We start from the raw sequence: 12,857 nt of genomic DNA on the forward strand, positions 1-12,857 counted from the left end.
TTTCACTCCATGAACAACAGCACATGTGCACACAGACCAAGAGAGAGGATGGATTTGTGGTTGACTGATGTTTAATTGAGCAGTTTCCAGAGATGGAGGTGAAATGCATCGTGTCTTACTACACACGCCTCTCTGTGGCCTGGGCTACTACACACTGGTGTGGTTTCTGCTACTCATGCATGAACACCATTCACTTGATTTTAAAGTGTAAAACTTGCTTTGTTTAGCTAAAATCGCCAAATTTACACCAACCGTGAGCACTGTTGAATTAATCATATGCTTTTTTATAACTACATCATAAAATGAAGGGAAGTACAAGAAAAATTGATCATTAGAAAGAGCTGTCTATGCCTCTTTGTTTCCAAGGCCCACTTTTTTTGATCCTTTGGTCTTTTTCTCCGAGCTACTCGCAGATTAACTCGCTAAGAGTACATTGTACTCTTTCCATTTTCACTTACCGCTCCCTCGCTCTCGGCTCCTATATGTTCTGTGTCTCGCTCCAGTCTCTCAGCCTGTCTGAAGTGTTGTGACAGAGTGGTGCCGATGTTGTGAGGGTTAAAGGAGCCAAGTGCACATTATCCTGTAAGGCTTAATACCCAGGTTGGAACAAAAGGGCAGACTGAGAAATTACAGTTTTCCAGGGCTAGCACTCAGCGTGACAACACTGCCCACCCACACACGCACACATGCACAAAATGCACTCTCCGCCTCAGACACACACTGGCTATAGACACCGCTCGTCCGTGAATGAACGATGTTACACAGAGTACACACATACGGCTGTAGTGTAGTGGAGCGACATGTAAACACACGTTTCCACATTTGGAAAAATTTATACATGCACGTCTGCGGAGAAACAGGCTCCCCAAGGTATATCAAAATGTGGGACTGAGTCTGAAATAGCTCATCTAACTATATATTTCTCTGTGTGTGATAGTGATGGTTTGCGCATGTGTGTGTGTGGCTTGTTAGAATGATTGAGTGTGTGTGAGGGCTGAGGAGTCAGTGCTGTCCTCTCTGCTTTAATAAATCTCTTTTGGATGGAGCAGGGCAGCCATAAAGAGCATTGATCGCCATCTTTCACACTGGAGCCACACACACACACACTCACACACACACACACACACACACACACACACAGAGTGCGCTTCCATATACGCACACGCCCGACCGCCTTACCTGTACACTCACACCACACAAATACTTAGAACCATGCGCATACGCACATTAAACTGTTCGATTTGCTGTGGGTGTCGGCCCATTTCCGTGTAAAGTGGCAGGTGTGTGCATTTATTTGTGTGTTTGTGTGTGTTCATGTTCCAGGCCATGAAAAGTGGGCCACCATGTTATAATCGGCCCAACAGCACTCACACACTGACACACTTGAGCACGATTGTTTTAAAAACATCTGCTTCTCACTCACGCACGCACACACGAGCCAGGCCTCCTGACATGCAGACCCTCTCACTTACCTGTTTCCTTCATGCTCTGCCTCTATATACGGGTGGTAGTGGCCTAGCGGGTGACACACTCGCCTATGAACCAGAAGACCCAGGTTCAAACCCCACTTACTACCATTGTGTCCCTGAGCAAGACCCTTAAACCTGAGTGTCTCCAGGGGGGGACTGTCCCTGGTATGTAAATGTAAATGTATACAGCAGTTGGAAACCAAACGCATCTAATATCTTCCCCTCAATAGAGACCACTGATACTTTATCAATGTAAATATAAATTACATGAACAATATGAAAAACAATGTTAATCTGTGTAGGCTTTTTCATTTTTGTAGTTAGGAAAATAATTTCTAGAACCAAAAGAGACTAAATATTTGTAATTATTATTATTGTTATTATTATTATTTTTTATTTAACTAAAGTTGCTTATCTATCTATCTATCTACAGATAAATGTAGATAAATCAGGGCCAATCCAAACTCTCCCTGATGTGAAATGAACATGACAGTACTACACTGTTACAAAAACTCACACATAAAATATTTACACCTCAACCTCTCAGTCTCCCTCTTTCACCTTTTCCTCTTCTTTCTTTCTTCCTCTCTGGCACCAGTTGTTAGATGGACAACAAATAATTGCATGTCTATTGAAAGGTTCTCTGGGGGCCTGTGGGAAGTGGTGTACACGTGGGTGTGCTTCTTCCCATTTTCATCTTTCTTACATCGTTACTTATTTATATCAGAGATTTACACTTGTTCTGTAACTCCATACGTTTCCCCAGACCCCCCAGGTCTTGACTCCCTCTCATCTCTTTCTGTCAGTGGTCAATGGCGGTTTGTTTCCTGACCATCTCTCTTCTTTTGCCCTGCAGGGAACAGGTTCTTCCTGACCTCGTACGGAGCACTCTACATATCCGACGTGCAGAAGGAGGACGCTCTTTCCACCTACCGCTGCATCACCAAACACAAGTACAGTGGAGAGACGCGCCAGAGCAATGGGGCTCGCCTTTCAGTGCTGGGTAAGTGTGTGTGGACGTCGGACACAGCAGACACACATCGGTTTTGTGCTTATAACGTCAACCCACATACCACTGGAGAGCCAAGCCAATTGCTTTCAAGGATTAACCTGGTGTCTACCTGAGATATTCTGAAAAATCATGCTGTAGAGAGGATCTTTGACCACTTTAGATCTGTTTACAGATTTTCCTATAGGACCAAGGTCAAGGCTCCGCCACTGACCTCCAGAAAATCCGATTTCTGGTCCTTATTTTATTATTGCAGTGTGATGGTATTTTATACCAAGAAGCCTTCTGAGAAAGTAACAGCTGATTTTATTTCGCTGTCTCCAGACCCCACAGAGTCCACTCCCACAGTTCTGGACAGTTTCCAGTCGGGAGAGGTGCAGGTGGGCCGAAGCGTGGAGCTGCCATGTGCGGCGTCCGGATACCCCAACCCAACCATCCGCTGGCTGAAGGATGGCCGGGCGGTGCCCACAGACTCCCGCTGGACCCGCCGCCTCACTGGCCTCACCATCAGCGACCTGCAGCTGGACGACAGCGGCAACTACATCTGCGAGGTCACCAACAGCTTCGGCTCCAAAGAGGTCTCCGGACACCTCAACGTCATTGGTGAGGAGTGAGAGGAATGGAGAGAAGTGTAGTGGGAGACATGAGATATAATGGAATGGGTGTGAGGGTGCAGATAAAGAAATGCTTTTAAGAACCAGAACCCTCAGACTTACAAACCTTTAAATAATGTAAATGAACAGAAATCTGAGGAAGCTCTTTTTACTTATTCGTCACTTTGCTCTTGGGTCATGGGTAAGAGTGGGTGGTAGTAGCCTAGTGGGTAACACACTCGCCTATGAACCAAAAGTCCCAGGTTCAAATCCCACTTACCACCATTGTGTCCCTGAGCAAGACACTTAACCCTAAAATTGCTCCAGGGGGGGACTGTCCCTGTAACTACTGATTGTAAGTCGCTCTGGATAAGGGCGCCTGATAAATGCTGTAAATGTAAATGTACCACGAGAGGGAAGGAGGGAGACTGAATAAAACCGGAAAAGTTTCACTAGAGGGGACAGCATTGGGTTTGAATAAAAAAAAAGGACACAGAGAGGACAGACAGTTGTGTAGATTTAAGTTCGTGGCATAAATTATTGCAGTAAGAAATGAGGATGGACGTGAAAATGTGTCACATGGCTTAACGCTTTACATTGATGTGGGAGTTCTGAGCAGGGGTCCGAGAGAAGAAATGGAGACAAGTTGTATCAGGAGCAGCCTGTCCATCTTGTATAGACACCGTTTTAAACAGGCCGCGAGGAGTTATCGTGACAGGCGCTGTAACAGAATATTTCGCAGCATTGGCTTCGGGCTGTGGGTGACAGTACTGTGGTGGGACTCTGGCCAGCCCATCCCATCACTCTGTGAATGAAGAGGATGGGATGTGGGAGACGGAGGAGTGTGGAGTGGCGTTTAGGATGTTTTGGCGAGAGTCAAGGTCTCTGTCACCTCAGCGAAGTCTCAGTGAGAAGGTGAAAGAGGTGAGAAATGAAAGAGGAAGGAGAGAGAGAGAGAGAGAGAGAGAGAGAGAGAGAGAGAGAGAGAGAGAGAGAGAGCAGGAAAGTGTACCTGTCACCACACCTTAGTGACAAATAAAGCCTGATCTCCAGAGGCAGGAAGTGCCTGCTGCCCCTTCCAATCAGAACCCCCAACAGTCAGTTGCCGTGGCGATGGGATGGGACAGCAGTCTCTTAACTCACGCCGGCCCCTCTCTGTGTCAGAGCAGCACGACCAGCCAGTTCTGACCCCGAGAGAGGGAGGGAATGATGGAAGGATAGAGGAAGAGAGAGCGGGGAGGGTGGTTGGGTGGACATTTGGACATTTGGCTGCTGGGCACATCATGCCAGCACCAGCACATACATTTTGACAGAAAGGAGGGGATGGGGGGGGCGGCACACGCTTTGCAGCCCCCAGCATATAACACCAGATGCCTTATTGCTCAGTGACATTTTCTTCCCGTCTCTCTCTCTATTACTTCCCAGTATTCTCAACCCTCCCCTCCCTCACATTTTCTTTTTTATATGAAATCAGACTAGATATATTTACTCTGCTTGTCGTTCACTCTTGGAAAGTATAAACACAGCTAGCAGGCGTCATCACAACACCTTCTCAAACCACAGTATCCTCACTTAATATGAGGGCCGATCTATGTAGCTCCAGCCATATATGTAAATTGTAAACTGTATTGCAAAAAAAAAAAAAAAAAGCAAATTTACCACTTTGATGACTTTTCTTATCTTAAAGTGTATTTATAGATTTTTTTTATATTTGGTTTTGGTTTCTTACCCTTCACATTGTGCTGTGAAAGTGAAGTGATTGTCATTGTGAAACACTGCAGCACAGCACACTGCTTTTAACCATCACCCTTGGTGAGCAGTGGGCAGCCAGGACAGGCGCCCGGGGAGCAGTGTGTGGGGTGACGGTGCTTTGCTCAGGATTTTCAGGATTTGAACCTGCAACCTACCGGTTACGGGTCTTCTTCCTTAACCGCTAGGCCACCACCGCCCCTTCTGTTCTCTGCTTTTAAATATCTCTCCTGTTCAGTCCATTTTCATGACTAATGTCTAATGTCTTTAAGTGCAACTGTCCCAGAGTGGACCTTTCCAGAAAACTAGAGTCAATGTAAACTCTTTCTCTCTTTCTCCCTCTCTCTCTCTCTGCAGAGCCGTTGCGGGTGACTCTGTCCCCTAAGAATCTGAAGACGGGGATCAGCAGCACAGTGATTCTGTCCTGTGCGGTGCAGGGCTCTCCTCACTACACGGTCTCCTGGTTCCGCAACACGGAGCCCATCGTGCCCGACCAGTACTTCTCCATCCAGGGTGTCCACAACGAGACCCTCTTCATCACCGCAGCCCAGAAGCACCACTCGGGGGCGTACCAGTGTTTTGCCACGCGCAAGGGTCAGACGGCGCAGGACTTCTCCATCATCCTTTTGGAGGGTGAGTGGAACATATACTACTGAACCAGTCTAGGCCCAGCATAGTTGTTTAACTAAAATCTTTAACTTTATCTTTATATATCTTTGAATGGTAGGGGTGGTAGTGGCCTAGTGGGTTAGACACCCGCCTTTTAACCAGAAGTCACCAATTCAAACCCCACATATTACCATTGTGTCCCTGAGCTAGACACTTAACCCTGAGTGTTTCCAGGGGGACTGTCCCTGTCCCTATCACTACTGTTCTGGATAAGGAATGTAAGGAATAAATGTAAACATTTTAAATGTTTACCAGCCTCTTACTGATCAAAGACTCGCCGTTGATGAATTGCGGTTGTGCAAGTGTACAGTTGTGAGATAATGTGAGTGACCCGCACACCTCTTTTTTCCGTCTGCGCAGACGGGACACCGCGGATCGTCTCCTCCTTCAGCGAGCGAGTGGTGGCTCCCGGCGAGCCCTTTTCTCTCATGTGTGCGGCCAAAGGAGCTCCTCCCCCCACCATCACCTGGACGCTGGACGACGAGGCAGTGCCGCGGGACTCGGCGCTGCGGGCCAGCCAGTACACGCTCTCAGACGGCAGCACCGTCTCGCACGTCAACGTCAGCAACCCTCAGATCCGCGACGGGGGCGTGTACCGCTGCGTGGCACGCAACTCGGCCGGTAGCGCCGAGTACCAAGCGCGCATAAACGTAAGAGGTGCCTGTCTACTTTTCAATATCAGCCGTAGGGTTCTTTAACCCCGCCCCCAACCCTAAATATCCCACCCCTTTAACCTGTCACACCCAGCCTTCCCCCATGCCTTCATCCTCCCCTCTCCTCATCCTCTCTGATTCTCCCCAAACTCCTGTGTTCTCCTATCTTACCTTGTGAGTGTGTAAGGGAGGGGGTGAAAGAGTTCCCCGTCACGCCATCAGTTGGCCAGTTCATGTTTCCGCCATGAGCGTCAATTTCAGTCCATTTATCCATTTGTCTCTCCATCCCCTGCCAGTTGAGTGTCGCAGTGTTTTTTTTTTCCCCACCCCATATGTCTGTCTCGCTCTCTCTCTCTCTCTCTATCTCTCCGTCTCTAAAGGGACCGGTTCTTCACCCTCTCATACACAAACACTCACACAAGTAAACCCCCCCCCACGTCATGCCGCTTGAATTAGATGTATAAGTGCACAGAGACACACATACTACAAAGATGTATACAACGCAGCCGAACATAGAGAAACCAGCATCGACAGCTGGATGAGGTGCGGAGGGCTTGAGGGCCTGAAAGGTAGTGTAGAGAATGGATGTGTCGGTTTTTGTGTGCGTGTGTTGTTATGTGTGCAGATGTGTGTGTATTTTTTAAGCTTTAAACGATTCAAACCGACATCGGAATTATGGTTTAGATGTGCGCGGTGTCACAGTTCCCCGATCCACAGGTGCAGCCTGCTCTCGATACATCATGAAATCATGAAACCACTATACTGTTTAGTCAGTAAGTTATGGCAAATAATTCATCTCATTTATTCTGCGTACATTTGAGGAAGTTTGTAATTTTCTGAATGTTCCCAAATGTAACGTCCACTAGATCAGTGGCTCCCAACCTTTTTTTCCTGAAGGGTTAGGGGACAAGATGTACAGTATATCTCTAGTCTATATAGCATACACGATTATACAGAATTTTGAGTATTTTGATTTCATACATTTAATGTTTACATATATAATTTTGGTAACCTCAGCGCAGATATAATATTATCCCAGGTTGGGAACCACTGCACCCATCAGAATTTAAAAGTGCAGGTAACATGCAGATAGATCACATCTGCTGATATACAAGAGATATTACTAGTGGTGCATTCAGATATGAGTGACATGAGAAAATGTCACAGGCACCTGAAAAAAAAGGTTCGGTTTATGCAATTGGTCTTCTATGCCTTACATATTAAAGGAAAACAATTTGGAGAGAAATAAAAAAAAAAAAATCCCAATAAGAAAATGAGTGGTTCAGAAATGGAACTGTGATCTGAGGCTTGATTTTGGAGTATCATTACACCACTAGTATATTTGTGTTTGGAATAGTGAGAGTGTGTGTGTGGTGATAGTGAGTCCTGCTGACAGGCCTGCTGATATCATTCGCCGCACAATGAAGCCTGACAGTGATGGCAGGAGCTGTATGACTCCACTTCTCTTTTCCTCTCTTTCTTCCACCACTCCTCATCCTCCTCTCGCTCTGTTCTTTGAGATGCTCGGTTATGACATGCCTCTGTGCTCTAAGGAGACATGCCAGAACAATCATAAACGTGAGAATGAGCCCTCAGAACGTTGAGTAAGAGTGCGCAAACACACACACACACACACACACACACACAGCGTGACATATGAATAGTTGACACTCACCCTCAGACACACTCATAACACCTGACAGCTGGAACGTACACAGCATTAGTGATGCACTCATTCAGTTAAGTACTCATACAGTCTGTCAGCATGGACATACGTTCCGTTCAACACACGCACACCCACCTCAACTCACACCTACCACGTACGGACATTAACACACCCAGTAATCTCACCACAACAGAATCAATCAGCGCTGACCATATTCCTGTTTTTTTTTTTTAGTAAGTGAGTGAAATAGAATGAGAGAAGGATACTATGCCACAGTGCTGCTGAATAATACATCAGGGTTTGGCTTGTCAGAGCTGGGACTTCAAAGCCCAACACACACTGAGCTACAGCCGACAGAAAGTGTGAGACAGGGTGGGAAGGGAGGATGAGAGACTCTCTGTACACTAAAATATCCATATACACAGTCCTCACAAACGAACAAATACAAACTCACACGTGTGTCCTCACAATACAGACAAGGCTGGCGTCACCTTATTGACACACTCCTTTTTAATCCCTAATTTCTTTATCTTCCTGCATCCATGTGTCTATCATGTTCCACCATCTTAGCCACTGTCCCATGGTGTCTTGTTGGACCTTCCGTCTTCAACACATCCTTGTCCTATTCGTTCCATTAAAATCCATCATCAATAATTCCAAAGAAATCGATTAAAGGATGAGTGAGTGTGTGCGAGAGAAAGAAGGAAACCAAAAAGGAGGGTTAATTAACCCTTGATGCTAACCTGACAACCATCAGTCACAATGTTGCTGCGGCGAGGCCTGTGGGACAGGGCCATTATGCACTGCTAATGCAGTTACAGCTGTGACCTTCAGTGTGACATCGACCCCTCTGCAATCGCATTTGCCGCCTGGCCCACAAGCGACAGACACATGATTAAAAATGAGAGGCGCAGCACTAGCAGCCTCAGCCTAAAGGAACTTACCGTCCTACATCCCCTTAGGGAGCAATAAAGCGCAATCTACCCCAGCTTCTGTTCTCGTGCATGCTCTGAACCCCTGTACGTCCGCGACTGTGCCATATGAATGGGGTGACTGCAGCGTTCTCGTCAGCCTCTGCCTAAACACACACAGAAACTATTCGTTTACTTTGCAGAACATTGCACTGACAATGAGTTTGGCTCAGTTCAGGCAGGCGTGACCTTGTGCCATCAGAATATGGAACAATTGAAATCCAGAAACATTGATAATGAATTGCCAACAATAGCCACCCTCTTATAACTATCAAGTAAATGAATGCTAGGTAAGAATGTGCATTTTTTTATTTATTAAGTATTCACCTTCTAATAAAATGAGAAACATCAATAGGAAAAATCTGCTCATCCTCCAGCTGGATATATATTCAGAGCAGAATTCAGTCAAGGCAGCATTAGCTTTTCAATGGTTTCCACATTCATTATTTTTGCTGCGGCAGAATGATTGTAAGTGTAACTCTATAACAAAAAATTTGTGGGTTGTCTCAGTCTTGGCTAAAAATGTGACATGGATGAAATTTAATGGTCAGGTGAAACTATTAGACTATGTGACTATTAATGGTTTTTCCAACAGCAGCAAGGTTCCTTAATAGATATCAAAGCTTGTTTTGAAATCACTAACAGCAGGTTAAAATGGCCTTACCTCGAATCAGTAACCTGTGAAATGTGACTGAAAGGTCATGCATGTGTATCTAGAAACCAACCCATTTCAAGCGATTTATCAGACACCCTTATCCAGAGAGACTTATAATTAGTAACTAGATAAAAGTGAATTTTATATATTGTGAAATTCAAGTCGGCTGAAACAGGCTTTTTTTTTTGTGCAAATATACAATACAAAAGAACAATCAGTCCATATAGTATGTGGTGACTTCAATGAGGACCAGCTCTTATAAGGAAATAAGACAAATATTTTCTGCATTTCAAAAGAAGGAATACAACAGGTCATTAAAAAGTGCCACAACAGAGACAAAAACCCTTTTGGGCCCAACATTTGTTCTCAGCCGAAAGGAAAATATGCAGTATGGCATCATGCAAACTTTCTATAGCTATCACTACCCTGTCTACTGTGCCATTTAATAATTTGGGGTTAAACATTGCCCAAAGAAATCACTGGAGAAGCAGAACACATACAAACTACCGATAGGTGCCCCAGCAGGCTTAGTGGCTAAAGAGGTTAATCAGAACGATTGGCAAGATTTGAGCAAAACAGGTTCATATGTACTGATAATACCCCGTAAAAAAGGAAAAGCACAAAATTACACTGAACTTCACTCCATTCTTATAAACATGTACATCAACACAGGATATCATCAAACTAAAAACAAGAAAGAATGCCCTTATTCATTGCATTTTTGCTTCACATCACATACCAGTCCTGGGGGATCTGGTACTGAGCTGTCTGCGAAGACCTGCATTTGCACCCTTACCGGGATGTTCATGCTACTTGACCAATTGTCACTCTTTAATGTACAACAGTATAATTGTACAGAACTTACATTGCATTGCCTTTGAGAACACAGATACAAATTGTGACTTTTTTTTATTATTAATGTATGACAAGCATGAACGACATCCAGGGACATTGCATCAAACTTGGGATAAGCAGCCACCAATAGTGCAGAATGAATGACATGCTATGTTGTAGCTCTAACAACCAAATTACAATAAAGAAGTATAACTGAAAAGCACCCACACTATTAAATATAATTCATTTTTGCTAATTGATTTTGTGAAAAAAGCAGTGCATACAGTTATATACAATAACATTATTGAGATTATGGAAGTATCAAAAAAAGCTATATTAATACACTTTAAAACACCTACAATTAGCTGAACCTAAAATAAACCTTGTTTCATATGTGTAATAATGGCTTTAGCACACCTTTCATTGTGTGCATGTGGTGTGGCTATCTGCGGTGTGGATATACAACAGAACAATCAGTTCAAATGCTTTATTGTTTAGAACTGCACAGCCTCACTGTATGTTAAAGCAAAATAAACTTTAAAAATTATAAAGTGGGTGAATATTTCTGCACTCACAATAATTCTAATTAAAATCTTAATTAGAATTAGAATCAGAACAACTTTATTAATCCCGAAGGAATTGCTTCAATCCAATACGAGCATACAGTGAGATGAAATGGTAAAAGATTAGCAACACTTAATGCAATTAGAAGATCTTACATTTACTGTAAAAATCAATAGGACAACATACATGAACTATTTATGTTTTCATGAATTCATGAATGTTCATTTGCCCATTACTGTTGATTTTAGTTGAAGACATCATGTGCATACAAATGTATTTAATATACTGAGAAAAAAATGTCTGAAGTGACATTCGAATGCGACCGTGCTGTGCACAAGACAAGTTAGGAAAGCGCTGGGTCACTGCAGGGTGAAATATGCTATAAAATGGCTGTTGTGTAAATAAGCCATGTTGTCACCTTCGGCTTGCGTTGGACCATTAAAAAAAAAATCATCAGGAAAAAGATGGGGCACATGCTCAAATGTGTGATACGAACTCAAAGGACATTGTGCACCAACCCATAATATAGTGAGAAACAAAGGTGAGATTGGAACCTGTGTCCCATGTGCCAAAGACCTGCGACGTAACCGCTTGGCTGTTCCGGCAACTCGATATTCACAGCGAGGAAGTAGGGCCCTGTGGTTTTAGATTACCCATAAACTTGGACTGTAACACACAATAATGTATTTGCATTTTAACATGGCCATGACAGCGGCGTGAAGAGCGGTGCTGGTTTAAACGCGGCTTTGCACCGGTGTGCAAAACTTTGTACTGTATTAGTTCAGTGACGGCCATGTAACATGCATACGAACTTCAATAAAGACATACACTAGTCGTCTAGTCGTCTTCCACCCATTCATTTCTCCCACTGTCCTTTGCCCTTACTCTCTCCCTTCCTTTGCCCTCCCAACCCCACCTTTCTCCCCCCTTCCCAATCTAAACCCCATCTGATTTGTGCTTGTTTCGTGTCCTCTTCTTTTCTCTCTCTACTTTCTCCCTTTTATTTTCTTTCCGTCTATATTTCTGTCTGTCTTTTTCTTTCTCTCTTTCTTTCTTTCTTTCTTTCTTTCTTTCTTTCTTTCTTTCTTTCTTTCTTTCTCAGGTCCTCCCAGCATCAGAGCCATGCGTAACATCACTGCTGTGGCAGGCCGCAACACCTTCATAAACTGCCGTGTGATCGGATACCCTTATTACTCCATCAAGTGGTATAAGGATGGGATGGCCCTGCCAGACAACCACAGGCAGGTGGTGTATGAGAACGGCACGCTGAAGCTGAGCGATGTGCAGAAGGGCATGGACGAGGGGGCCTACCTGTGCAGCGTGCTCATCCAGCCACAAGTCTTCATCAGCCAGACGGTCTACGTCACTGTCAAAGGTGTGGAAAGGAACAGAAAAAGCACGAGGTGGCAGGCCCGAGTAGTAGTTGTTAGCAAATTAGTTCTTCCTAACATTGATGACATAAATTGAGCTTTTTTTATCTTACAGTTCTGTGATGTGGGTCAAATTAATTTAACTGTTAGTCATAAAGTGAACTCATTGTCAACTGGTTTCTGTTCACCACCAGTGACTGAAATGCTCAGGTTGTGTTAAGTGATTCAGTTAATGCCACATTTCTACAGTATATTTTTTTGCTGATGTATTTAACCGCTTAACACTAATGGATAAGCAGCGTATGCGACTCTCCTATGATTCAGTAACTAAATGTTTAGGTCTGAACAACATGGACTAAATACCTGAAACTGGATATTGGAGGTGTTGGGATCATTAATGAGGACCCACTCTAAATATTCTTCAGGACACAGGTTAAGGCTACTTTGTTCAGCCGTCTAGATAATCCGCATGAACAGTCTATTTCATATTGGCCAGATAAAAGTGTAAAACATTCAGGTCTAGGAAACAATGGAAGGCGGTGGGGTCATTTGTAGAGGTTTGAATAAGACACCGTTTTTATCCAAAGTAAATACAAGATTTATGTTTTAATATTATATATCATATTGAAATCATCTCAGACATTATCACATATTT

General features: G+C 44.1%; 1 protein-coding gene across 5 annotated transcripts in view; it reads left to right on the forward strand.

The window, feature by feature from the left end:
• The window catches only part of dscaml1 (Down syndrome cell adhesion molecule like 1), an 83,050-nt gene that overhangs the window by 46,562 nt on the left and 23,631 nt on the right, over positions 1–12,857 (forward strand). For 4 of the 5 annotated variants that reach the window (XM_028961183.1, XM_028961184.1, XM_028961185.1 and 1 more), the window contains exons 4-8: positions 2,326–2,472; positions 2,803–3,081; positions 5,178–5,453; positions 5,850–6,146; positions 11,935–12,207. In XM_028961183.1, coding sequence (XP_028817016.1) covers positions 2,326–2,472; positions 2,803–3,081; positions 5,178–5,453; positions 5,850–6,146; positions 11,935–12,207 — 1,272 coding nt within the window. Of the gene's footprint in view, positions 1–2,325; positions 2,473–2,802; positions 3,082–5,177; positions 5,454–5,849; positions 6,147–11,934; positions 12,208–12,857 lie in introns of those variants that run through there. The other variant, XM_028961188.1, reaches the window with a different exon arrangement.

Source organism: Denticeps clupeoides, chromosome 19 (genome assembly GCF_900700375.1).
Source record: "Denticeps clupeoides chromosome 19, fDenClu1.1, whole genome shotgun sequence".
Lineage (NCBI taxonomy): Eukaryota > Metazoa > Chordata > Actinopteri > Clupeiformes > Denticipitidae > Denticeps > Denticeps clupeoides.